Raw genomic sequence first — 27,459 nt, 5'->3', positions numbered from 1 at the left:
GCCACATGCACGACGGAGCTGGGCCGCTGTCGGGGTATTTAGCAGAGCGTTGGGCTCGGGTGCCGGTTGCAACCGTGGCTGGCAACAGCTGTTTTGGGCGCCATGAAGGGCGGTGGTATCGACAACCCAGCATTCGACACACCCTCCTCCGACTTCGGCCAGCAGTACCACGCGGGCCCCGCCGGGGCAGGCGCCGGCGGCGCGGCCCCCGCCGGGCCTGGCCCTTACCCCGAGGAGGGGCCCTGCGGGTGGGGTCCCTGCGCCCCCAGAGCTCTGCAGTTCTGCAACAATGCCAAGGGGTACTTGGCTGCTTATAGCCTGTTGGCCGTCTTCCAAGGTAACCTGTCCCTGCTGCCCAGGGCACACGCTGTTCCCCTTCCCGGGGCTGGGGGAGCCGGGCGGGAGCCTGGGCTGGGGAGGGCGGCGAAGGACTGGTCATGGGTGGTGGGTTCGTCTAGTGCTGTGGCTGAACAGTGACGGTAATGGTTTGACTAAGGGACGAAAGTATACCTTCTTCTGTGCCCAGGATGGGGACGTTCCACAGTATTCCTTGTACTTCATTCCGTTTGTCCTTTTCCTCTTTTCGCGCGTACTTTATTGACCACGAAGTCCAGGCTCTTTGCTTCACGCACTTGTCAGTGCTGCATCCCCACTGCCCACAGGGAAATAGCTCTTCATGTGCACACACAGGCAAAGGCTTGAAATCTTGGGATTAAAACACCAATATAAAATTGTAGCACCCCACTACTTTCTTACCTGCTTGCTAATTGAATTGAATCCTGGCCTGGTTGTGTAGGACTTCAGGTAAATTTGAAAACAGCAAAAAAATGTGATTTTGTTCTGTGAATCATAGTGCAGCTGTCTTCTTAAAACTTAACTAATGATTTAAGTTGACCTTGGGAGTAACCTGAAGTTTAGCTTGGCCTAAATTCCTGTTTTTCAGCTTCAGAGATTCTTGTCCATACTTTTGGTTTCCTGTAATCATTGGTTAGGGCCTTAGCAAGCCTTAGACTTGGAAAGTAGAAATGCTCACTGAGGGGAGGAGAAGAATTACTGTAAAAAAATTAGAAAATGAGATTTGTGGAACTTGGATGCATGTCTGCCAAAGGGAACGACTGGGTCTATATTCATAACCTTTCAACTTTATTTGACTAGCTAGGAAAGAAAAGGGTATTTCCTGGACAATTTGCTTTGAAGCTCCTTGTTGTTACTCATAAAGGGATTTCTACAGAGGCATGGAGGGGAATATTTGGATATTTGATGTTAGAGGAGAGAGCAGCCTGTACCAAAGAAATGCATTATTTGGATGGCTCCATTCCATGGGGAACCACACTGAGGCAGCCGGAATGGTATGAGGAGAAGAGAATTGGAGACTCTGCTTAAAACCTAGAAGATTACAACGCTCCTTGTAATGCTTGGAGATTCCTTGCATGAAGTAGTGCCTTAGTATGTGTTTCTGAGAACTTTTTCTGGTTTAATCCCCTTCAGATTCTGATCTTGTCTTAGCATATAGGTTTAGTTTTAGAAAAGAAGTATTTAGAAAGTTTTGGGATAAGCCTGTTGTTTCTTGCTTGACTTTGGAAGGTCATGCTATGGCTGGTAGGGTCAGGAGATTATTCCTGTTGCAGTTGTCCTGCCAAATTTGTTTTCTCTATAAACACAAAGAGGTGGGGGGTGGGGTGTGTCTGTGGAAAAACTTCTTACATCATAGCTTTCAATAATAGCTGAGTAGTAAAATAGTAAAATACTTTCAGAATACACATATAAAATTTTTTGGGTGGCATAAGAATAGGGATGGGCAATTAAAAATGCCTTAATATGACACTGAAAAGATTGTTAAAACTAAATATAGTGTCTTGAATATTTCTAATGTGTCTCAATTTCTTAAAATCAGTCCTTCTGTTCTGATCTGATTGTTGAGCTGAATAACAAACTCAGCATACTTTAAAATCTTGGTTGTAGACTGGATAGGTTTTCAACTGTAAAAACAACTTGTATTATAAGAATCTCTGTCCCCTTAGGAGGTTATTTGTGTTGCTTGTGCCACTTGCCCAAATATTGCTTTGGTTATTTAATGCTATATGTACGCCAGGCACCTAATGAATGTAGTTCAGGCTTAAGGCCTTAAAGGATAGAAATTGAATAATTTTTGTTTTGGAAGCAGGTGTAGGCATGGCTATTACAGATCTTGTGACATTCCTGATGTGTTACCTGGATTTTCTGACAAGAATCTTTGCATAAAATGTAAAGGAAACTGGGTGCTGAAGACTAGCTGCAATTCTTTTTGAGATGTGTAAAACTAGGTTCATCAATAAGAAATTCAGGCTTGTGTGTGAAACTTTGTGAAAATATTCAGGTCTTGCAGCTTCAGAGTTTAGATAAAAGCACACAAAACACACCTAGGATTTTGAAGTTATGTGACCTAACACTGTACTCTAGTTTGGGTCTACCCTCCAAATTACAGAAACCATCACTGAGGAAGATAAGATGTATCTATTAAACTTGCCTAATGTGCCTCTAGAAAAGATGTTTCCTAATGCATTGAAGGTTAATGAAGTAATCCATAACACACTTTCGCTGAATGTAAGTTGTTGTCCTAGTCTTTCTAAATGAGAGAACATAGTGGATGATTATCTGTAGTGACCTGGTATGTTGTGAATCTAACTGAAAGCATGTATTTGTCAGCTTATTTTCTAGCTGCTCTCAAAAATAGATTGTTGTCATTAGCACCTGATATGCTGTATTGCAGCTTCTCAGAAGATTTCAGGTGGAACTTAACTCTAATTTCTTGCCATTTCTGTTTCAAGTACATGTGAAACTTGTATTTCCAGAGCACAAAACACTTGTTTGCCTAGAATTTTTTACATGACTAATACCTGCTTTCTCTATGGCACTTAGAATTGCTGAAATGTATGATTGCATCTAGTAATACATTAACTGGATATGCTGCAATTCATAGCTGTAGTAGAAAACAAGGCAGAGATTATCTCACTATTTTGAGTACAAGAAGGACTGTTTATTTCTCATGTTGTTAATGATTTTTAGTAAATAAAAAAACTGAAGCACAGTTTAAGACTGTTCAGTCTAATATATCTAAAATCTTTGTATATCAGTAAGATTTTATAGGCTGATGAGACCTGGTACTTTTACCAAGGCATTTTTAATTGTTACTTTTATGTGTTGTTAAAGCCACCATTCTTATGACAACTGCAAAACACGTGTTTTTTGTTGAATGGATGAAGAAAAAGAATACTCTTGTGTTTTGTGATAGCAAATAAAGTTGGTGTATAATTAATCTGGATTTTGTGTCAGTACACACTCTACCTAAATCCCTAACAGATGTGGCAGGACAACAAGGTTTTGGTTGGTAATTTCTATACTACAGTTTTAGGTGTTGGGATGTCCTTACAGAATTTGTTTTTCTGATCAAACTACTATCAGTCAGATTCTGTCTTTCTTGAAGAGACTTTAGTGATTAATCACTGGATGATGTAATTGGAGAAGTTATGCTGCATTCATCACATCTGCGTTTTTACAGATGAAGTCTAATTATCCAATATAATTAAATGGAAGGCTTTATGGGTTTTAGAATGTAAATTAAAGGTAGTAACTTTAAATACCTGTAAAAGACAATGCCTTCTAGCTCTGTAATCCACTTGCTGTGTAGCACACCTTCACTCAAGTGTTTTAAGCCTTAGTAGGTGTTGAAGTTCTGGCAGGTGGGAAAAACTTGTTTGTTCATTCCTTCATGCTGGTATTGTTATTTGGTTAATGCTTCTTAAGAGGAAAATAAAGTTACTGGATGTATAACTAATGGCACTGGAAGGACACCTGTATAGTTGTGTCAATCCCAAATGAGTTTAAGTGTGATGACTAAACTAACGGGTGAAATTGTCAGCCTTAATAAAGAGGCCATAGTAGGGTATTGGAACTAAGATTGTGCGAAGAGTTGTTTCCATATAGAAAGCTGATGTTTGGCTATTAGAAAATGGCTGGTTTATTTGGAGTAATTTTAAAAATAAATTAAAGTGCTCTAATGAGATGTTGAAACTTAGCTCAAGTAGTTGTACTTATGGATGGTGCAAAGCTTGTTGAAAACTAACTTAAACACATTTCTGTCATTAGTCTTGTATTCTTTTCTTAGATAGACAATAGAAAAGCATGTTTTAATTTTAAAGTAACTGAAGGGCTTGTGTCAGGGAAGATCCTCATCAGTCATCTGTAAGGTTATAGAACTCAAACATTTTTGTACTTCTGACTCTAAGACTTCACAACTATTTTTTCAGGTATCTCTTTTATTATAGGTACAATTTAATTAGACTATAATACAGTTATCTGACAGTGTTATAGTTACAACTGTTTATCTTGTAACTGAATCCTATTTTGGGATTGCTGAAACCAAACTTACCAAAGTTTAACTACCTAGTCTTTTTCACAGAAACACAGTGTGAAGCAGTGTAGAAGATTTAAGTTAGTCTACAAACAGTGCTCATGTAAAAATGGACATGGAGTGTTTAAGCATGCACTGGCAATTGTGTGCAAAAGCTTAGTTGTACTTTTGGTTAATTTTTTTGCAGTTCATCTGTGTTTTGGTAGGGCAGCTTGTGCAGTGATTTCTTTCCAGGTTGTTTTGTAACTTCAGGGAAGTTACAGATTCAAGGGGTAAACCTTCTTTGCTTAGTTGAAGTAAATCACCTCAGTTGCTCTGACACAGTTGCAAAGAATTATTGAATAGCTTTACACTTTTTTATATTATGGAGGATTCATGTTTGTTCACCTTCTTTTATCTTCCCTTTGTGGTGGCAGGGAAGTTGGGTGTTTGCAGTAAGTGGAAAACTATGTCCTGAACTTGCTTCAGCCATAGCATGTATTCTAATGCAAGTTATAACTTTGACTAAAATACCTTTAATTTTTAAAGTGTCTTGTGACACCGTAAAGCATTCTGTTTGAAAGCTGTGCTTCAGACAAATACATAGGTCCTGTACAATTTGACTGGCTAAGCTGGCACTGTATTACCTACTATGTACCTGTATCTTATAGCTAGTAAATACCTTATAAAGCAGCCTTGTATAAATATATATAAAGTTAGCTCTGCAACTCTATTGAGTTAAAACATCTTTGACTAATTATCTCCTTTTTTTATTTTTGTAGGTATTGTGGTAAATGGCCTGATTAACATTAGTATTTCAACAATTGAGAAGCGTTACGAGTTGAACAGTTCCCTCACTGGTTTAATCTCTGCAAGCTATGATATTGCTTTTTGTTTACTGTCACTGTTTGTATCTTACTTGGGAGAAAGAGGGCACAAACCACGATGGCTTGCTTTCTCAGCATTTATGTTAGGACTGGGCTCACTTGTATTTTCCTTACCACACTTCAGCAGTGGAAAATACCAGTATGGAAGTAAAATTGAAGGTAAGCTTACAGTTGTTTTGAAAGTTAAACTAAAAAATTTAAATCTCTGCATTAACTTGGTGCAACTCCTTATTTTCAACTCCTTACAACATAGTTGATCTCTCTCAATGTCCTAAAACAGGGTGCTATCTGTAACTGAAAATTGATTCTTTGAAATCTGGAAGTTCAAGAGCTGCCTCTCTGCACAGTGAACTTTATTTTTCCAGAAGGAATATGAGTGTCAATATCGGTTCTTGCTATTAAGCAACATTTGAATAAAATGCTTTTTTTTCTTGCCTTGATGAATGCAATTAAAATTCACTAAAGAAAAAAATTATGTGGCATCTCTTAGGAGATGGAATCAAGCTGGGTTAGCAAGGTAGGGGAAATGTTAAAGCTGTTAATCTTATGATCTTACCTGAAGGTGACTAGTGCTTGCATTTCTTTGTGGTTTTGAACTATTAAAGGCATGTTGATTAATTCATTAACAAGTTTTTCTAAGTTCTTTTAAAAGATGTTGATTTTAACTTAAGGATTTACTTGAAATAGAGAGGGAACAAGCAGTACTGAACTGTACTGAACAAAGCAGTATTTAAGTCATGGGTGTAGCTATCCCTCAGTTCTTAAACTTTGTTCACAAAACAAGACTTAGCACAGTGTGATTAATGCCAACTATTTGTATTTCAATTTAGTGGCACACCTATAATACAGAAATGTTCAGATATGTTTAAAGCGGGGTGACTTAATCTTTTAGGATTGTCTTGTTATTGCAGTCTTTAATCAAAATTATGCCTTCAATGACTAAACATAGAGTGCTCACTAAAAAAAAAATCAATAGCTATGAAGAAACATGATGAAAGGTTGTTGATCCTCAAATTGATATCTTCAGTAGTAATCAGTAGTAATTTTGTCCCCTTCTATGAGCTGTCTACTTGTTAGTCTAAAAGGGTGGGCAAGCTATTTTTTCCTATCTAATTAATGAGGATCTGAAATGGAAGTTAACTGAACAAGGTCAGAAGAAAACATCGTTACTGTTTTGGGGGCTATGAGCAGATAATTACTTGTTAGCTCTTGGGAGAAGGACAAAAGGGTCCTGGCTCTGTTACAGTCCCATTGCCCTGTAATTCTGGTTTCAGTATTCACCTTTCTACTGCACTTTGATGAAGGGGAAGCTGAATTTAATACATAATACATAAAGGTTTCATTTTTTTTTTCATTTGGAACAAGATACTGACAGTGTGAGAGAGTACATTACCAGTTATTCCAACGGATTTTCCCCCTTTCAAACAATTTTAGTTGAAATTCCAAGGAGCATGTTACTGTTTTATCCAGCATCCATCATTGAAGATGGCTGTATATATTGATAGCTTTATTAGGTACATGTTCCCCATGGAGTTTTGAAACCTAAAAGGAGTGGGGAATTTTTGAATTGGCATGTGTTTCTTCACCATAGCACTGTCAGGTGACAGCTTGCCTGCTGTTTGGACTGTTGTAATGCAGGTGCCTATGCTGTGCTGGTGGTGAACACATTCCAGATCTTAAGCTAACTTAAACAAAACACTGTCAAAAATAAATGACTGAGAGTGCAGGGAATGTCAGCACTGGGGCAGTCAAAATAAATCTTCAGGTGCAGTGCAACAGCATCTCTTAACTGTCAAGTGAACCGCAGCACAGGTTTATGTGTTGTCTGGTTTAACTAGTTCTGAGGTTGATGAAACATTTTAGCGATACAATTAGTTGCAGGATTTAATAGCACCACACCCCAAAAGTGTTCCTTTTAGTTATTTGTGCGAGTTGCTTATAGAGATCCTAATTTTTTTTTAATTAAGCTTGTATTTTATGCTTGTGTTAAAATCCACCACTGAATTTTTTCTGAACAGGCCTTATAAGGCCAATTTATTTATCATAATACTACTTCCTAGAAATAGTCTAATCCATTTCATTTTGAAAGATCTGCTAATCAGTTGTCTGCCAATTATTGTTTGGGGTTGGGTTTTGTTTCTTTGGAATTGTGTTTTTTTGGAGGGAGGGGGTGGAGCGGCGGAGTTGGTTTTTTTTGGTTGTTGGGGTTTTGTGTTTTTTTAAGACACCGTAAAATATGTTTTCTATTTTCCAGAAAGGTTTTAGACTCAAATTTGTAACCCAGGTACAACCAGCTGTTTGTTCTGGTAAATTTCCAGGTTGCATGGGCTGCTGGTGCCTCAGCTGGCTGTGGTATGTGCAGTCAAGGGCTCCCCCTGCTGCCTTAACAGGATCAATTTAATTTGATTAATTAGCACGGAGGACTGTGAGAACCACAAATATTATAAGGAGTGTACCTTTAAACTTCAGTCTCGGATTTTATTTTAAAAATTAAACATGTTTCAATATGTCTGTGGCAGCAAATGAGAATCCTAGTTTCTCACTTGACACAAAGAAAATAACTTCATTGTGAAGACAGTCAAACATTGGGACAAGCGTACTCAGGATAGTTCCTAAGTTGAAAGGAAGGAAAACTTTAAAGACTCTTCCTTTTGATGTGAGGTTTTCTTATCCCACATGTTGACCTGTTTCTGTGCAATGGCACTGTATCGCCTATGTCTGCTAGAGGAAGTAATGATTTAGATAAGTTTTCTTTAAATACCTGGTGCATGGCTAGCACTTTCTTAAGCTTTGTTTTGTGAGACCATAGTGTGGATTGATCTTGGCTCTTCTATGTGTAAGTAAAAAGTGTTCTCAGATGTAAAAGGATCTAAGAAAAATAAAGGCTGTAATAATTTTGTAGTGAAATAGTGTGAATTAGTTTACTTATCTGATCTGGATGACATTTTCATATATTTGTTTAGTGGGGCTCATTACTACCAAATGAATGGGTTTATCCTCCTTCTTAGGGTTTTATGCTCTTATGAGGAGAACCATGGAAATGTTTCTCCTACATCTTGTCTCTTGGTATTCTGCTACCAAGAGTGCAATGATAGCAAGAGAAAGGAGAGGACAACACGGTACTACCTGTTTTCAGTTCCTCTTTTCTCTTCCCTCCTTGTAGTGCCAAATATTACACCAGCAGACACAGCCTTATGCTGCTGTACCACTGCTTTCTTTTTGTGTGTGTGCATAAATGCAGAGGTTTTACGTTAACTTCTCCTTTTAGAGGCATAGCAGTGTGTGTTCTGAGAGAGAGCGGTGTAGGTTTTTAAGGTTTTCATAGGTGAACACTTTAAAAAGACTGAATGTAAAGAAGGATTATCTTTGCTAATGACTTCACTTTCTGTCAGGCAGATTTCCTCAGGTTGTGCAGGCTGCTCTGTCATCTAAGAGTGGGAGTTGTTAGTTCTCCTCAGAACTGTTATAAGGTGCAGGCACACAATGAAGTGTCTGTTACATGGGAGTACTCATAACCTTTGGAATGACCATTTGACAGGTGGTTGGTTGTTTGGTTTTTTTCATACAATAATTTCTGGTCAATAATACTTTCAGTAAGCCAAAGCATATTTATAGGGCCATTTGATTCCTGTTGCCAAAGCGTATTCATAAGGCTATTTCAATCCTGTTTCTTCATAGAGAGGAAAAAAAACCCAAGCCCTGCTAATAAATCTTTTGGGGGATATGATATCACAGAAGGCTTGGCACTGCAATATTGGATATATTAATAGGTGTGAAAATTAAAATAGGAGCCTGGCATAACAGCATTCATTGTAGTTTAGCTTTTAGTACAGATTATTCTTCAAGTTGGACTGTGAGTTAGGTAACAGAGTTGTAAAGTCTTGCTGTCTCTGTTTTTCAGACACATGTCAAACTGCAGAAACCACCTTTGCTAATGCCACTTGCAGTGCCAGCACAAGCTCTCCACTTCGCAACTATCTGTACGTCTTCATCCTCGGACAGCTGCTGCTGGGAGTTGGAGGAACTCCTCTGTATACTTTGGGGACATCTTTTATTGATGAGAGTGTCCCAAAACATAAATCTTCCCTTTACATAGGTAAATTTAAAACTTTATAGAACACTGTCTGCATAGATTATAGACTGCAATGCATTTTAAGTATTTTTATGAATTCGTCTAATTTAAAAATTTTGTGATTATTACTTATGTGCATGAAGTATTTCTACATCAGTTACAATGCAATTTAGATACTAATCTGCTCTAAGTACCAAGTCTTATCAATTTTCATTTTATAGAGCATGGTAAAACTTCTTTGAGCATCCTTGTGTTACCTTTTCATGTCAGTAATTGAAAATTGTTAAATGGTTCATGTAGCTTGTCTGTAAATGACAGAATAAGTTGTTGCAAAAAACTTGTACAGTATTTTTCAACACCTGTGACTAAAAAGTATCAGTCAGGTCAGTAGCTAGATCATATTATATCCTTTAATAATTTAATTTACTTACCTTCTCATAGTAGGCTGTCCACTCATTGCATATCCACTCAGTGCATAAACACTGGTGTGTCTCATCTGATCAATCCCGTTCTCTAGCCACATACAAATTTGGCACTTGGCTGGAAGTACAGAGATTGCCTCACTGGGAGTGTTTAAAAGCTAAGGAGTAGTAATACTTAGCAAAGGTTTTTAATCTTTTTCAGTCACCATTCTCTAGGTTACATGCCATTTTATTGCCAAGTTCAAGTGTGTTTTCTGTGGGTATGAAGATATTTATTTCCCCTACCTCATATGTAAGCTGGTTCAAAACATATTATCTATACTTCTTACTTGCAGGAGGAAGTGAAAACATCTCAGGTTCCAGGATTATATTCAGACTAGAACAATATTTTAAGGGGCAAAATTGAAATAATTATCTCTTTGCATGCAAATTTTTCACAGTTTTCCCAGGCAAGCTACTTGATTTGATGCCAACAAACAGGATAGGTGCCTATGACAACTCTGAGATGAAAAAGACAAGTTTTGTTTTTGCTGTTTCTTTATTTTGAGAGGGATGATATTGCGTTTTTTCTTCCTCCCCTGAATCCAGTGAAATAAATAGAGCAGAATTAGGGTTGTCTGCATAAATGCGGAAACAAGAAGTGACATGAAAACTCAGGAGAACGGTGTCAGTGTTTATACTTTTAGAAAAAGATCAGTACAAAAAACTAATTCATGCACAGTCTTCAGGCAACTGAGTTGACTTCAGAAGAGCAGTGTATTCTGCCTGATATAACAAAACTGGAATGCAAGTGAGTGGGTAGGTAACTAAGCCTTGATTATTTTCCTTGCTTCATGCAATGTGTTAAGTATTTAAGTATATTGTGTTGCTTTACCTTTTACAAGAAGGCTTATGCAGTGCAGAAAAAATAACAAAGCCCCAAAAAAACCAACCCACAAAACAAAAGCAAAATAATCCCAGAACCCACCCCTAAAATGGTCCGTAAATAGCTGCCAGCACCTTTTGCTGTAAGCCTGCAACTTACAAGTTGGTATTTTCTTTATCCTCTATATTGGGTGCATGTTCATGAGGACTGGTACATCTACAACTAAAGCTAAACAATTCCAAATGTATTTAAATTGAGTGTGTGGGAGAAAATAGGCACTTTGTAAGCTCAGTTTGAAGTTCTATAGGATGAATATGAACTTAACTTAGAAAGTTCCTGTGACCATGTCACTGTTCCTGAAATGTAGGAAAACCTGGGACATATCTACTCAGTATTTAATTTTACTTACTTGACTGTCACATTCTGCATTGCTTTGTCCTCTTGCACCCCTGTCACCCTCGTGGCTCCCCCATCATTTCCTCTTACTAACTAGAGGAAAATTAAGTACTTGTGATCCATGCACTTCAGAAACAAATGAGAAATCCAGATTATTCAACCTGGGGAAATGGTAGGAATGCATGTTTACTAATTAAAGATGGATCTAGTTGCTATTAATTGGAAGCCTTAATTTGCAGAGACAGTGTTCCTGCTGTCAGTGAGTGCTAAACTGCCTAACAGAAATGTGTCTGATAGGCCAGGAATGCTATTGTGACATCAAAAAAGTCTTATACTCTTTTGTAGGGTATGGTTACACCTGTGACTTTGCAGGTTGGTGATTTCTTTTTTAGGGGGAGGGAGTTAGGGTGTTTGTTTTTGTTGCTTGTTTGAGTTTTTTTCTTTAAAACTGCCAGGAGCTGTTAAGAGCCTTGGCTTTGTGTTTTAAGGCAGATATTACTCCAGTCACACACTTTGATGTAACTATCTTCTTGTTTTAGAAAATCTAGAAAACAACTTAAGATTGAAAAATAGAAATAAGAAAGCTCTTAAAGATTGTGGTTAATGCAGTTAACAACCAATGTTCATAATTTCACTATTTTTTTCACTAGTTATTTTTTAAATGTAGGCACAAAATGGGGAAAAAAGCAATCTAATAATGCTTAAAGGTGCAATCAGCCTTTTGCTGAACCTGAAGCTTCTGAGAGCTGTGAATTTCTTTGTTGAGGCTTAATTATAAATTTTGTCTTCTAGGTGCTACAACTGTAGTGACAGTAAAAGAACAGGTTGACTTACAGAAACCCTTTGGTCTGAAGTTGACTTAAAAATGTTATTAAAAGAGAGCTTAAAAAAATAAAGAAGTTTTCATGAACTTGATGTATTTTCTCTTCTAGGAGTTGGCTATGCCATGTCTCTGCTGGGTCCTGCTATTGGCTATGTCTTAGGAGGGCAGCTGCTTCAAGTTTATATTGATATCCAGATCCCAAAAAGGCAAGATACAACTTAGTTTATTGCTTCCTATTTTCTTTTTCTAATATTTTTACTAAAATATTCAGCTTTTCTCCCTGTGAGGAGAAAATTTTTCAGAAAATACTGTGTTTTCAAAAGCTTCATTAACTTGAAACAAGTTGCACTTGAAAAGGCTTCATGCTAGTGAGTTACTTCCTAAAGTGAGTAGTGACTCCATTGTGTGTGGAAGTTTCTCTGTAGTGCAAATAGTTAGTTCTAGCATTTAAATATTAGCTATTCTAAACCTCAGTAGCAAAAAATGCTTTTCCTTTTGCTTAGTTGTATATTCGGGGTTAAACCTCCATCTACTGATGTCTTGTGGAACTGTTTCCTTGAGCTGGAGTATTAGGATTAGGATTCTTAACTCCTAGAGAAGAGCTTGCTAGAAAATCTTTGTGTTGAATAATCGTCCATTTTTTAAAGAAGTGTTATAAATTGTACTAATAGTTAAATCAGCAGCTTCATTTACACTTTTGTTTCCTGTGTTTTAGAGCCTTCAGATTGATGCAATGGCATTCTGAACTTCTGAATTGGTTTTGGTATAACTCATTGATTGAGGAATCTTTCTAAATCCAGCATTCCCAGTACCTTCATAATGCCTCAGAATCTTGAAATCAGGGCCATAGAATAGTCTTTAAATTGGAATGACATTGACTAATGAGTTGAAGGCTACATTTGGTAGAATTCAGTATTTTTATAATTGCCCAGTGAAGGTGGTTTAAACAAGCAAACAATAAATTTAATACATATAAAACTAAGGAAAATAGCAATATTAAAAGGCTTTATTTTAAAATGTATTAAAACGAAATATTCCAACTCACTAAATTGTGAAATTCAGAAAGGTAAACCTGCTTTTTCTGAATTACTTTTCCAGTACAAAGATGGATCAAGATGACCCACGTTGGCTTGGAGCATGGTGGATAGGATTTCTTGCATGCTTTTTTGCAGTTTGGCTTCTTATAATACCGTTTTCATGCTTTCCAAAGCACCTACCAGGTAAAGGTTTAGCAATGCTTGGCCACTTTGAAAGAGATATTTGTTCATATTTTTGGGTTGTAGAGTACTGAACCAAATGTTTCCTGTTTGATTTTGTTTCTCAGTTAACTGTCTTTGACTAAAATCTGAGGACAAGTTTGTTTGTTTGTTTGTTTGTTTTGTTTCCCCCTCCAATATGCAGCCTTTAAAACAAGGTGAATCAGCTAGAGGGAGGATGTCGTGTATGGTGGTCTTGTCCATGGCCAGGGGGTTGGGAATAGATGATCTTTAAGGTCCCCTTTCAAATCAGTCCGTGATTCTGTGATTCTCTGTAATGATGGACAGGACTGGAAACAAACACCTAAGTGTGGAGACTGGTGGTCAAAGTTTGAAAGGTGCTTGTAGCTAAGCACCCAAGACTGTATTTAAAGCTTCTGTGTTACCCAGCAAGAACAGTGTAGAAATTCCATGAGCATCCAAAGGGACTTACTATGGTAATATTGAAGGAGAAAAATGATAGAGGAAAAGAAAAAGAAAAAATAAAGTAGGAAATGGAGAATGTGAGGATGATTTAAAAAAAAAGGGGCTTCAGCATACTCTGAAGTTTTTAGGATGTCCCTGATAATATCTTCTTGCAGCCAAGACCTTCCAACGTCTAATGAAAGTACAATGCTTTCAACAAACATCTTTGTTCAACAATACAGTATTGATCTCTTTAAAAATCTGTGCCAATAAAACAGGCAAGAAGACCTGTAATATCTGAAAGCACTTTCCCAACTAAAGGAAACAAAAGTTTTTGTGGTTCACATTGTCTAAGAGTGCAGGTATTCAGTATTTTCATTGTTGATAAATATGACCATTTGTAGGAACTGCAAAAATTCAGGCTGAAAAAATCCCTGAAACTCATGATGATGGAGGTCAAGTACTGGTTCAGACCAATGATATTGGACAAAGTTTAAAAGACTTTCCTGTGGCTCTCCTGGTAAGAAAAATTTCAAATTTGCTAAAACTGAATATATTCGGAGAAATGGAATTATTTTCCAGATGTTAGAGGCCTATAGAAATGGCTTATTGTGTTGTGAAAGAGAAAACTTCAATATTACTGATAACTTAATGCACATTCGTTTTGTTGATGCCTGAGATTGTTAGAAAGGCATATTACTGAAGTTCCATTTCAGAGGATCTCCTTTTAAAATATAATGACTTTAGTTGGTACCAAAATCAAATAATTTCCAGAGTGTTATGATAATTTCTCCCCATAGATACTCTTGAGGAATCCAGTGCTCATGAGTCTAATAGTAGCCAGCTCCTCAGAAGCTTTAGTTGCCACTGGATTTGCCACATTTCTACCTAAGTTTATAGAAAATCAGTTTGGAAAGTCATCAAGTTTTTCAGCAACTCTTGGAGGTAATATGGCTTTTTAATTTTAAATCTTATATATATATTGTGTTGAACACTTCATTAACATTAGAGGTGGAAGATTATATGGGTATCTTTTTTGTTTGAGATGTTTGTGAATGTACTTAGGTGGAATGCAGTAATCAGAGCAGTATTTCTGTTATTCTTGCCTGCCCTTAAATATTCTGGTATTACTTAAGTACTCTACGTATTCAGAGTAGACTGAGGATTTTCAGTGCTGATGAAACTTTTAGTTTATCTAGTAGTTTATTCCTTTTAGTAAACTTTTAGTTTACTAGTAGTTTATTCCTTTCTTATTCTTGGTGAAAAACATTTAATTTTCCTTTATTTGAAATTGCCTGAAGGAGCAGTAGTATCTTAGTCCCAACTAAACAATCAAGATGAAGGGCAACTAGGGAAAAAAAGCAGTGCTTATCACAAATTAGAAGTTGATTTTGCCTTTCTCTTCTTTAATTCCACACTGACATTACAATGAGTTTGCAATAAAATGACTGATCAGAATATGTAGTAAGTCTGTTATATAACTGGCTCTGCTGTAGTTGGGTTACTGTCACCTGTTTTTATCTGATATGCAGAAGTTATATGTAGAACAGGAGAGAGCTTCTATGAAAAACTGAGTATTGGAGGAACAGAAAACATCAGATGGAAGAGCTGTGCTCAGTAGACTCACGTTATTGACATAATTAATTCTGAAGAATAGCAACCAGATCAAGTCAGAAATGTCCATAATGCAAACAGATGCTTGCAATATGCAGATTTAATATTCATAGAAAGTGTCTTGCTGAGCTGTAGAGTGCTGCACTGTAACTGTGGTAGTTGAGCTGCTCTTTTTCCAACAGAAATGTGTTTGGGAAAGACTTCCTAAATTACTTCTCTGGGCAATATTAGATAGTATCATTGCATCAAAACAAATAATCTGTAATTTTACATAAAAACACATTGGAATATATGCTCAGTTGTTAGCCAAAGACTAGGAGTGAAGTGAAAAGCTGTGTTGCATTTTTTGTCCATAGACCTTGATTGAATGTCTTTGAGTTGAAAATATTGAGAGTGCCTATTAAATGTACAGCTTTAAAGAAATGCCTACAGTAATGTTGAAAGCTGGCCATACCTGAACTGAACTAATTAGTCTAAGCATTACCAATGATTGTGGAAACTATTTAAACTGTCATTGACTGTGGTTTGTGGAATTCCCAGGTCTGTGGCCTGGGCAGTTTTGTCACTGTACTTGAACTGTTTGTAAAGTTAGCTGTCTCAGGTTGGTGTAAGTTATACTGAGTTCTGTGTTGTATTATACATTAGCCATATAAAAATGCTCAGTTATTTATCTGGAGTGCAAAGAGGATAAATCATGGTAGACTATATAGACTATGACAGCAAATCTGACCCACTGATCTAGACTTCTTTAAATCTTTCAGTAGATGTCTTCTTGCATCTTGTGTTTCTTGTATAACAGAGTTTATGTTCTTTTATTAACAAGTTCATAACAGATGTATAAGAAAGAACATGGACATGTCAAAAAACCACTGAAAGAATGAAACAGGATTTTCTGTTTTCGTGGAGTCACCTACTGGTGTTCAGAGATTCCCACCCCATAGTGCTCCTAAGTCATCTAGTTTGGCTGTATTGAAGTTGAGTTTTGGACAACTATAAATTATACTTTCCAGTTAAAGCTCTGGAAAGGCTAAAGGTGATGTAACAGTACAATAAATTGCTCATGTAGTTAGATTCTGGTAGTATGGTTTGAAAGCAATATCACATGGACTGCTTTTTGCAGGTAACTGTTTTGATGTTTGTTTTTCTTAGCATAAAATTGCGTCACAGTTAAGTCTTGTACTTTTATGTAACTGCTCCTTGTCTTGTTTTCCTCTAGGACTTGTACTAATTCCAGGAGCAGCACTAGGCCAAGTCATAAGTGGTGTCTTGGTTTCCAAGCGCAAAATGGATTTGAAAAGCATAATCAAGTTCATGATAGTCACCTGTACAGTGGCCTTAATATTAAACACAGTGTTCTTATTTGCTAAATGTGGGAATGAGCCTTTTGCAGGTGTCTCTGAAACATATAATGGGTAAATATATTTTAATGCACTCTTGGCTTTCATATTAATATTTATTCAATTGCCATAGTTTCAAATAGTACACACCAGCAGTATTTAAAAGCAGAAGGAGGGCAACTAGCTATTCCAGAAGTCTGCTCTCAAGTGGTCAGTTATCCCATCATAAATTAACAGAGGCAAGAGCAGCTGTTTGAAGGTCTGTCAAAGAGCTAGATGGGGCTGTGCAAGATAATTCAAGTAGTCTGGTACTTAGGAATTGATAGATGCCATCTAAAAAAATCATAGGTGTCAATTGTATGCTGTGTAAGTTGACAAATAACTTACCAATACCTTTTTATTGTTTTCCCAAGTTCCCCATTTTACGCAAAGGCTAGATACTGCTATCTTGTATCAAAGCATAATCTCATAGTTCTTCTCCAGTGCCTAAAGAGACACTTGAAGCTAAATGAGATGGGGAAGAGGAGTGGTGCAGTTTGCTGACACATTAGCATGATGTGTACCATGAAAACAGGGGAAATGGGTTGGGGAGGAAATTGGTTTTGTAGCCTCAAATGCCCATGCAAGTTGGTGGAAAGTAGAAATTTACTGGTATGCAAAAGTATGCAAAATGAATCAACAAAGTTCCATACACTGGTGACTGAAAGAAAATAAAAAACCTTGAAGCCCACAAAGGCCCAAGTTATGACTCATTCTGATTTCATCTTTACAACTTGTTATATAAATTGGCAGCATATTTAAAGGCCAGTGTTGAAATTGGATGACTAAAATATGGCTTTGCGACAGATGACTTAGACAACTGAGAACTGTGAATCATAATTCAGATTTTGGCTACAGCAAGGTTATAATTACATATTTAGTGAAAGAATCTGTAGTCATCAATAAAATGCTGAAGATACAGTATAGAAAACGGTATATGAAATTACCTGTATTTTTATATCAGGTCCTATGGTAACAGGCAGCAGATAAAAGTTACAGCTGAACTGATTTTCATCCTAAGTTAAATACCACTAACTTGTATTTTACAGTTTTGTGTAACTTTATCAGTAGCTTAACAATTGCTAAAGGCTACTTAGCTACAGCAAGTTAACCAAGTTGGAAGTTAACCAGTCCTGCAATATATCTCTTCCCTTGGTATCCATTATAAGAAATGGCTCATTTCTACCTTATGCAGTATTACTGGTTGGCTTATACTTTACTGGATGTGTGCATCAGAATAGTTAGTGGCATTAATACAGTGCCAGTTCTTAAACTGTTTTCCATACAGAAATAAAATATGTTTTAAAAGCAGTAATTTTAAAAAATAATAAATGTGTAAACTTGTGCAAGAGCAGCCAAGTTCTTTGCCTTCATGCTACTGAACAAATGCTTCCGAATGAATAAGTTGTGAGACTACTCTGAGAGTTGACTTAGAATTTGATGTAGATTTTTTTCAAGAATTTAAAGAAATCCTTCATGGCAAGCATTATCTTCTAATTGAAAAATAGCTCAGAAAGGTGAGAGAAGCTTTTGCAGGTTTTGTCTTAGAATTATGAGTACAGGATCACTTGTTTGTGTTAATGAAAACAGCATCTTACTTTTAGTAACACTATTTATTACTAAATAGGCTATCAGCAGAACTAACATAATTTTGTCCAACAGGCACTTCAGAGAATTGCTTTTGCCAAATTCTATTGCCCAGTGCTTCCCTTAAAACTTGAAGGAACAGAAATGCAGTGAACTATTTCTGTTCTGTATTTTATTTCCACGTGTCTCTGGGTCTCTTGATTAAAAACTCCTATAGAGTTTTTTAATGAGCAATTGATGGTCTCATCAGCTAGATTTTTTAGAAAAGCCAGGAGTATCTTTTTTGTTTTATTTTTTTCTGACTGGGTATAACTAAGTGTTCATTCCCTCTTTGGAGGTCAGGGAAAGAGACACTGCACATGTAAACAGGACAAATGCCACCAAATTGATTAAATATTTCTAGGCTTTGCATGCCTCTCAGGCTAGGAAGGCACTGAATGTACAAATCTGATTAGTGAATTTGCTTATGGTGCAATGTAGTTCATTCTTTGTACTTAGAAGAATTGAAGTTAGTTTGCTTAGGCTTAAAGCCTAAATTAATTTAGTGGAGTTCTGCTGAATTACAGCAAAATGGATTTTATATGTAGTTATGATGTCCTTTATATTCCATTTGAAGTCTGACTGTATGTAAGTTAATTCCTACATAAACTATTTCTTCTATTACTATTTTTTTGTAATCTCAAATTCTCACAAATAAACATACCTTTAGATAATTAATGTGGAACTTTATTTTACAGTACAATATTTAAACTCCAGTGGCAGTGTCAGAACTTGGTTTTAGCTGACTGAACTTTTAAGCTCTGAAAATTCTTTACTTATTAATGAACTACAATTTGAAAATCAAAGGATGTTTTTATTCTCTCTGGTTGTGCCTTAGGACAGTCCTCACACAAACCAATGTGATCTTTCATGCTAATAGTACAGTGGGACTACTTCAAATAAAACAGTACGATTACCTGTATTGGAAGTAAATTGAAAGTAAATATAGTGTGCAAGAGTTAAAGTAAACTCTGTTATTAGTTATTCCTTAAACAGCCAGAGGAAATCTTTAAGGTCCTTCATAGTGTCATTGCACTCTGCATTTAAAGTGTACAGTTGTCTTTGTGCTCATACAATTTAGATGTCTCCATGGCAGTGTTAGAAATAGTAAAAATAAGGTGGCTTTGCAACTGGGCTCAAATCAAAAAAGGGGAAGAATGTTGGAGTATGATCAGTAGAATAAACAACTCCAAATACTGGTTTTAATCTTGTATTTTTTTCTTGAAATTATAAATGGAAGAAATTCAAATACCTAAGTGGGAGGGGGAGGATGATATAAGAGTTGGGCTGAGATGCAGTATTTTGTAATCTCTTTTTCTAAGTGGAAATGGGAGGAATAATCTTTGGGTAGAATAACAGCATAAAAACCCTAGGTGTATAATAAATGGAAAATCCAGAGCTCTAACTACTATGCTTATTTTTAAACAACTAAGTGCATAAGTAACATGAATTTTAAAATTTATTATGCTATAAATATTGCTTTACTTGTTTACATATCTTCTGTTTTCCAATTGCTTTTTTAAAAGCCTATTAACTTCTGCTTTTCAGAACAGGCACTCTGTATAACTTAACAGCACCATGCAATGCAAACTGCCGGTGTTTGCGCTCCGTATACTACCCAGTTTGTGGCAGTGATGAAGTCCAGTACTTTTCTCCCTGTTTTGCGGGTTGTGCCTCATATCTTTTAAACAACATGAAAAAGGTACTTTATGCAATGAAGATAGCTGATATGGTTTGTTCTGGTTTCCTGTAAAATGCACTGTATTTCAAGATGTCCTTCCTACAATACCAAATATAGGTTGTATTTAACAAAATCCAGCAATTACAATACACAGTTCATTTACGGTACCAGTGTGACTCCCACTGCTGATCTCTTAACATGTTCACTGCACAGTGCTGGGCCTCCCCAGTTATTGGGAAGGTATTCATGGGTTGAAGCCAGGTCAAGCCCATTACTCTCTGAAATGTTGCTGGTAGTTGTCTAGCTTTTTATACTGTGTATTGGAGTGAGCTACACTCCCTTCCCTTCACCACCCACCATGTTCATGCTGGTCTGGCTAACTTAGGAAAATGTTTCCATTCTCGTACTGAACTCAGAGAGAAGCATTTACATCTCTTTTGAGTCACTGAAGTGGCACAGCTGTTTGTTTTCTATATAGCTTTCTTTGCAACATTTCTGGTCATTCACAGCCTGTGTTGTTCTGTGAGTTTTCTGGGCACAACAGTCTTTCCCACCTCCGGGCCTTCTTTTGTTGTAAGGGTTTACTGGTTAGCCACAGTGTTTCTCATTTGTGTGATGCCATTCTCCAAGTGTACATCTACCAGACTTCCTAATGCTGAAAATAAGTTAAATCTAAATGTACTTTAAATAGGATTGACAATTGGAAAAGTCAGCAATTGTCTTGAGGTTCTGAAGAACCTGCAGTTCTTATCTAGATCTTTAAGCAAAATGCAGTGTTTATTGTATACATATACATATACATGACAACCTGCTTCCGTGAGTTTTGAAAACTTGAATCTTAGTAGCGCCTGATGCAGGAACGGTAAGCTGTGAAAGTGCCTAGGTTATTATCAAGCCTTCCTGGAACTGAGGGGCTTTCTATGCTTATCTCTTCTAGTACAATAGACTCTTGAGAAGGGATGTGGGAGCAGTATAGAGAGATCCAAAAAGCAAGCTGACCCAGGAAAGGCCTTTATACTTTTATATTGGAAAATGAGAGAAGCTATTATCCATAAGAAAATGTAGGAGAGTAACTACTTCTTGCAGTCAAAATTTCCCACTTTGTTGACATGTTATATTTTTCTTTGAAAACAAACTCTCTGGGTTTAGATAAAGAGCATGTTCCATTTGTTCACCTGCATATAGAAGTGGTACTATATTGCTTCTGTTCTTTCCTGTTAAAGTCTGAAGTGTAGTGCTTGCCTCTCTGCATATGGTTTGCCTCTAACCTCTGCAACTTTTTTATGAGTGTAGCTAAAAGCTTACAAAGCATACAAAATGGAGGCTGTCACTGTCTTTTTAGGTCAAAAATCCAAAAATTCCTTTTGCTCAGGTGAGGTGGATCAGTCAAATTCTGGTGAGCCAGTTTTAAAAATTAATCTTATTTTCATGTGCTCATCAGGAAATTAACTGTTTCCCATATAGTAAGGTCAATGTTTATTCTTGTCTTCTGTGATGCAAATGTAATGAAAATTTACCAAAAGGTGTCATTTTGTGACTTTCTGGGAGCTAAATTTTGTCTTATAAATTATTCGTAGACATACCACAACTGTTCCTGTATTGGGAAATCAAAAAGAAGAAATGGTTCAGAAGACTTTCTCTATGAAGCTGTTCCTGGGAAATGCCCAACAAAATGCAAACTTTTACCTTTATTCCTGGTCTTCTTCTTTTTTACTGTTGTTTTTACATTTATGGCTACTACTCCAACAACCGTGGCCATTCTCAGGTACGTTTTTTGGTCTGCAAGAAAGGTGACATTGTTTTGAAAACTACTGTCAGTGAAATACTTAGTTCTTTTGCTTTGCAATGCAGTATTTTAACAAGGTTATGTAGTAAGCAAGCAGTACTTTAAACAGAGCATAGTCATACTACTGTTCACTTTTGTTAGTAGACGAGTTTTGAAATTATTTTTTTATAAATCTCTATAGCGTGAAGCAAAGTCCATTTAATGAATTTTGAGCACTCTTGACTGTTTTAGTTGAAGCAAAAAGGAATAAATGTGCTTTGTGCTTTGATCAAGAAAATATTTGTCTAGCCTATTGATAGTGTGGGCATTTCAAATTGTGTCAGCAAAAGGACAAAATAACAATTAGTCTTCTATTTTCTACCTTAGATTCCTGTCTCAGTTCAGAGTTCTAGCTTGAAAAATTGTATTCTGTCAAGAACTGTAGACTATTTCCCATGATACTGATTTTGTATGTATGGTGGTCACTAATATAAAATGTGATAGTGAGTTAACCAGAGGTTTTGCTGTCTTCCAAATTGCTGAAGCTTATATGCATGAAATATAGTTTTTGTTTGTTTTTATTTTTAAAATGTGTTTCTCATTCTGAATTCAGAGCTCTTTTGTGTTTGTTGAAGTCAAACTACAAGTTTGACTTGTAGTTCTAATACTTCCAGAGAAAAGATAACCATGATGCAATAGCATGTTGCTTTGTGAGGATGTGGCTAGATGCCCTTTGGCGAGAGGCTGAGGAAATCAGTAACATCCTACCAACAGTGCTTTGTAATAGCCTCGTGTCCAGGTTTGGTGTAAATCTGGAATTAACAGCTTGTCATTAGTGTGGAGGCAGAATAGCATAAAGTTCTGCATTATCTTCAAATTTGAGCTGACATAGTTTTATTTCAGCAATTCTAAGCAGTAACATTTGGATATTTGAATCCTTATATAATTCACCTGAAATAGTGGAACAGTTTTTTATGAAGAAAAGGACTGTAAGTAGATTAATTTTCAAAGACTATTTTAAATAGCTAAAATGTCAGTAAATTTTACAGTATATTCCAATGTCTTTTCTGTAAGCCTTTGTTGTGCAATTTCAAACATAAATTCATATATTCATGACAGTGTTCTACTGCTAGAAAAAATCTACTGCATGATGCGGAACTCATTCTCCTTCTCTTAAGTGCCTTTATAAATAATAGAATCCAACAGTTACTTCTTTATGTATAGTAGCTCTGGATTGCATCCTAACACTATTTTAATTTCCTTGGTTATTCTATGGAAAAAATGTTTATATCAGGACGCTGATAGCAAGCTTCCTTTTTATTTATACTATTTTGTTAAACTAGTTAAATCTAAAATTTCTTGATGGGCTACTGGTGTTTTTTCAGTCTTTTATCTAAACACCATTTTAAATAGTTGGGTTACTTGTTCTGCACACTGGATTTATAAACCCTTCAGCATTTAACAGGTTAAAAGAGTATATAGAGAAAGCATATTCACACAGCAGAGAAGTAGAAATTGTTTACTCTGTCTTAAACTGCAAATCTTGTTTACAGATGTGTACCAGATAAACAGCGTTCATTTGCTCTTGGAGTACAGTTACTGTTTCTGCGAATACTGGGTATGACTTTCTTGTTGAAACATAATGCCTTTGAGTAATCTACTTATTTGACATTTTTTTCTCAACTTTAAGATAATGCCTTAAAAAACTTTCAGGGGCGCTTGAAGCAGTCTGTCATTGGCTTATGGAATACACTTGTAAGGTTACATCTGGATTCAAATTCATTGTTAATAGGGCATTCATGCTCTCTTTAGCCTTTCTCACTCTTAAAAGCACAAGCCACATAGAGGTAACTGCCATTCTTTCAAGTAAAACACACCTGGTGCTATTTTCCCCAGAAGAAGGCCTATTCTGAAAACTGAGATAAGAAGAACTGATGTAATAGAAAACAGTTTCATGTAACATCTGAAATCCAGAAGTTTAAAAGAAAAATGAATATGTGGAGCCTTTCCTCTTCTTCTTCCTTTAAAATGTCTTTTACTAACTTCAGCGTTTCTTAAGATAGATAATTGTACATAATTATTTACAGAGTATAATGTGGGAAGTATAATACTTTAATTCCATATCTAAGCATCTCCAGCATTTCAGTAGGACAGATGAATCTTTTTAAGTAAAACAAAGGTAAGCATATGTATTTTCTGGTCCACAAGCATTTGAATTTTCTCAGGCATAATGAAAATTCTTGTTTTAGTAGTAGACAGTTTAAGAATGGTATATTTAATTCAAGACTGGGACAAGACACAGTTGCTGATTGGACTTTCATGCCAATATTTAGTACTGTAGCCATTCCCTCTCCTTTCAGATTACATATCTAACACTCACAGTAATGATTTCTGCCTTGCTGTATTCAAACTGTGATTAATATAAGTTATTCTGCTGATAAAGTGTAATAAAACAAACATCCCCACAGGTAGAAATAAGCTGGAAGTCTGTGATCAGTGTTGTATAAGGGTCCCTCTGATTGACTTAACTCAGAGTTCAGATATTTATGCTAGATATCGATCTCCTGACTTCACTGTGGAGCGATAGAACTTTTTGCACTGCTTGTACTATGGCTGAAGAAGGCAGTACCAGAGTTACTTACCGGGACCTTTTTTTGCTGTAGGCTTTAAGAATTGCACAGGGGTTTTAGGCTGAAGACCTAGTGAGGGACATAGCTACTTAGTTAGCTCTAGGAGAGTTTAGGCCTTGGGTAGTTGGGTAGACATGCAGTGATGTACCTGGTGTGTGTTTATTCTAAAATTGGCTGTACTTGGATGCAATACACTTGTGCATTATAACACATAAAAATCACATGGAGTTAATAAAATCTGTACAAGAATAATTTTAAACAGTGCTTTTTTTTTTTGGTGAAATTTTTACTGGAAGCTTTGCTACATATGAGGAATAGGGAGAAATGTGTAACTGAACATTTAACATAATTATATTTTAGTTCTCATAATTTGGAACAGGGTGGTGTGTATGGTCAGAAGAAAGGAACTTTTTTCCTTTCAGTTACATTCCTGATTTCTTGATTAGTTTTTTCACCATTGATTTTAATTTTTTTTTTCCAGTGAATACAGAGGAAGTTAAGAATCTCAAGTCTTTGAATAAATTTCTTGCTTAACAAAGTGAGAGCTGTATAATGAATTAACTCTCTGCATCCTACCTGTTAACTGAGAGCATTGCTAGGTGCAGACTTACTATGTAATATGAAGCCTATGACTTTGATTAAAATTGTTACATTTAGTGTCTGGTTCTCCCATTTTATCTTCCCCACCAGCTTAGCATTTCACTGTATTCATGAAAACTAGTATGTCAAGTAACTCAAACATTCTAATGTGTTGCTGTGTTTTTTAGGTTCTATTCCTGGACCAATTTTGTTTGGTGCTGCTATAGACAACAGTTGTACTCTGTGGGATATTGATGAATGTGAAACTAAAGGAGCTTGCTGGGTATATGACAATGAAAGAATGGCTTATTTGCTCATGGGCATAAGTAAGTCTTTTATATTAAATACATATACTAGGTAATATATATACTGACCTTGTCCGCTAGATGGGGATTATTTTGATATAAAACCTTACACTTTTTATTTTTGGCAGCAGTGTTTTTTAACTTACTTTCATAAATGATCAGCAAAATATTGCGGAAGGAGAAACACCACAGTAAGTAAACCCTAAACATTACTTTAAAAACTCCTTTAAAAATTACACAAAATAGTTTTGGTCTTTGATCTTGCTTCATTGTCATACTTATTTACTAGATTTTTAAGGGACTGGCTCACACTTCAGTCTGTCTTCAGGGCAGTGAGCATGAACAGGAGTGTGAAGATGATGAAAGGGATGGAGCACCTCTCCTATAAAGAAAAGGCTGAGAGAATTGGGTTGGTTCAGCCTGGGAAAGTGAAGTCTCCAAGCTGACCTTATTGAGGCCTTTCAGTATCTGAAGGGGAGCCTACAAGAAAGATAAATGGAGAAGGACTCTATAAGAGAGAATAGTGATGGAACAAGGGGTAGTGGACTGAAACTCAGAGGGTAGGTTTTGGTTAAATATTAGGAAGAAACTGTTCACTGAGAGGCATCGGAACAGGTTTCACAGACAAGTTATAGATGCCCCGTGCCTGGAAGTATTCAAGGTGTGGAGCCTTGAGCAATCTGATCTAGTGGAAGGTGTGCCTGCCCCCAGCACAAGAGTTGGACAGACTTTAGATTCCCTTCCAACTCACATCATTCTGTGATTATCTGGGTTGCATGTCAGCAGTTAAGGTCTGGGGAGCTTTCTTTCTCTTTTTGTATCTCAGTTCTTTTCTGTAACTTTATATAAAGTTCTTGAAAATATGTCTGAACACTTGTCAGAAAAAATCCTGACTTGTTTAACAATTTGTTCCCTTCAAATGTGTGGTATATATGCCAGTGGGAGAGAGGGTGTAGGCTAAGCTTGCATGAGATTAAGTGGTGATGTCCTGTCTTCTAGCAACCGTGATATTTACAGTGTGTGAGCTGAAGTATTGATGTCTAATCCTGAAACTGAAAAAGCAGCAGTCACAACTTGAGCATAAGGATCTCAAGGCATATTTGTGATCAAATACAATCCCTCTGGTTTTGCCCTTCTCCTTGGCCTTCCAAGTTGTGCAAACACCTTTCTATAGTCTTCTAAGACATCTGACCAGAGAATACTTAAGAGATATTCTATGTGGGAAGCTTTAGTTTCTGGAAAAGAGAATATTGATACAACAAATTGCAGTACTGAAACAAGAAATAAGAAAGATTTGCACTTCAGGCTAGAATGGGGTTAAGAAATACAGGAGCAAAGCAAAAATTGGCAGGCAGGTGAGTGGTCTGAATTCAGCTGTATGACTGTCTTTATCTGCCCTTTGTCATTCATGTAGAGTACATTTAAATGAAGGCTGTGAATTTCAGTCTTACAGGGTGTATGTAACTCACCATATGAAGCTTTATAAATGAGTGAAACACTGCCTCTGCTGCTGAAAGTGAGTGTGATAAAAACTCTCCTGTTCTTTGCATTCAGGTACTGCTTGCAAAATCATCACAATCATCTTTGTGGTCATGGCAGTGTATTTCTACAAGCCTCCACCATTAACTAAAGCCCTGCAACAAAAGACTTCAGAAAAGATATCTGCTGTACACACATGAATTATGAGCAAATCAGGGACTTTTGAAAGAAAACTGTAAAAATAAGCATTATTACAACAGTTGTACCAAAGTTCTTGTACACCGTTGCCTAAATATAAAATATCATATTCAACATTGAAGAACTTGAAATATTTTGAATCTGTGCTATTCTCTAATTCATTTAGTATTCCATTGTGGCTGTCCAAAGAAGTCACACTGAAATTTGCAGTCTAATTTTAAAAGTCTACTATGAAACTTAATTGAAGTAAGATGGAATAGTCTGATCATAAAACAGGAAAAATAAAGTGAACTGAGCTGTGTTTATCCCTAAATGTTACTGTAGTGGGAGAAGACAATTGACTTGGTATGTTGAAGGGAACTGTGTATGTTTAGAGAGGACTTAATGTGCACATAATTTGGGCTAGTGCCTTTGGGGATTTTTCTGTAGGAACACTTGGCAAAGTGTGAGTTTGGCTATGTTCTAGAAATATTTTTACATGTTATCTTAATGGCATAAGTTCATATTTTAATATTTGTAGGAGGATGTCAATAGTTATGATAGAATAGCTGGGTTGTAAAATCAAAGTATTTGTTAATTTATGTACTTGAGTTTGTCTGGATTATATACAGAAAGTTGCTGCCCAGCTGCTTTATTTAAGCAATCTAAAAATGCTTCTATAAAAATTTAAAATAAAACCTATTTTCTTACTGCATCTGTGTATGCTTTGTC

At 36.4% G+C, this 27,459-nt stretch overlaps 1 protein-coding gene across 1 annotated transcript; it reads left to right on the top strand.

The window, feature by feature from the left end:
- On the top strand, positions 1-27,459 carry LOC134431744 (solute carrier organic anion transporter family member 4C1-like). The gene is made up of 13 exons (XM_063179896.1): positions 1-337; positions 5,152-5,415; positions 9,158-9,352; positions 11,944-12,040; positions 12,933-13,054; positions 13,900-14,015; positions 14,296-14,440; positions 16,326-16,521; positions 19,660-19,813; positions 21,370-21,557; positions 23,111-23,175; positions 24,955-25,092; positions 26,626-27,459. Exons 1-13 carry the CDS (start codon positions 103-105, stop codon positions 26,748-26,750), a joined length of 2,040 nt encoding a protein of 679 aa, XP_063035966.1. The 5' UTR covers positions 1-102; the 3' UTR covers positions 26,751-27,459.

The sequence above is a fragment of the Melospiza melodia genome, chromosome Z, assembly GCF_035770615.1.
Source record: "Melospiza melodia melodia isolate bMelMel2 chromosome Z, bMelMel2.pri, whole genome shotgun sequence".
In the NCBI taxonomy this organism is placed as follows: domain Eukaryota; kingdom Metazoa; phylum Chordata; class Aves; order Passeriformes; family Passerellidae; genus Melospiza; species Melospiza melodia.
The sequence above is the reverse complement of the archived record's forward strand: the minus strand, read 5'-3'. Positions and strand labels throughout refer to the sequence as shown.

Excerpts from the sequence above, each read along its gene's own strand:
- LOC134431744 (XM_063179896.1), top strand. The coding sequence starts at position 103 with ATGAAGGGCGGTGGTATCGACAACCCAGCATTCGACACACCCTCCTCC. Across the intron at positions 9,353-11,943 it reads TAAATCTTCCCTTTACATAG|GAGTTGGCTATGCCATGTCT; the intron begins GTAAATTTAAAA and ends TTTCTCTTCTAG. Across the intron at positions 23,176-24,954 it reads ACTGTTTCTGCGAATACTGG|GTTCTATTCCTGGACCAATT; the intron begins GTATGACTTTCT and ends TGTGTTTTTTAG.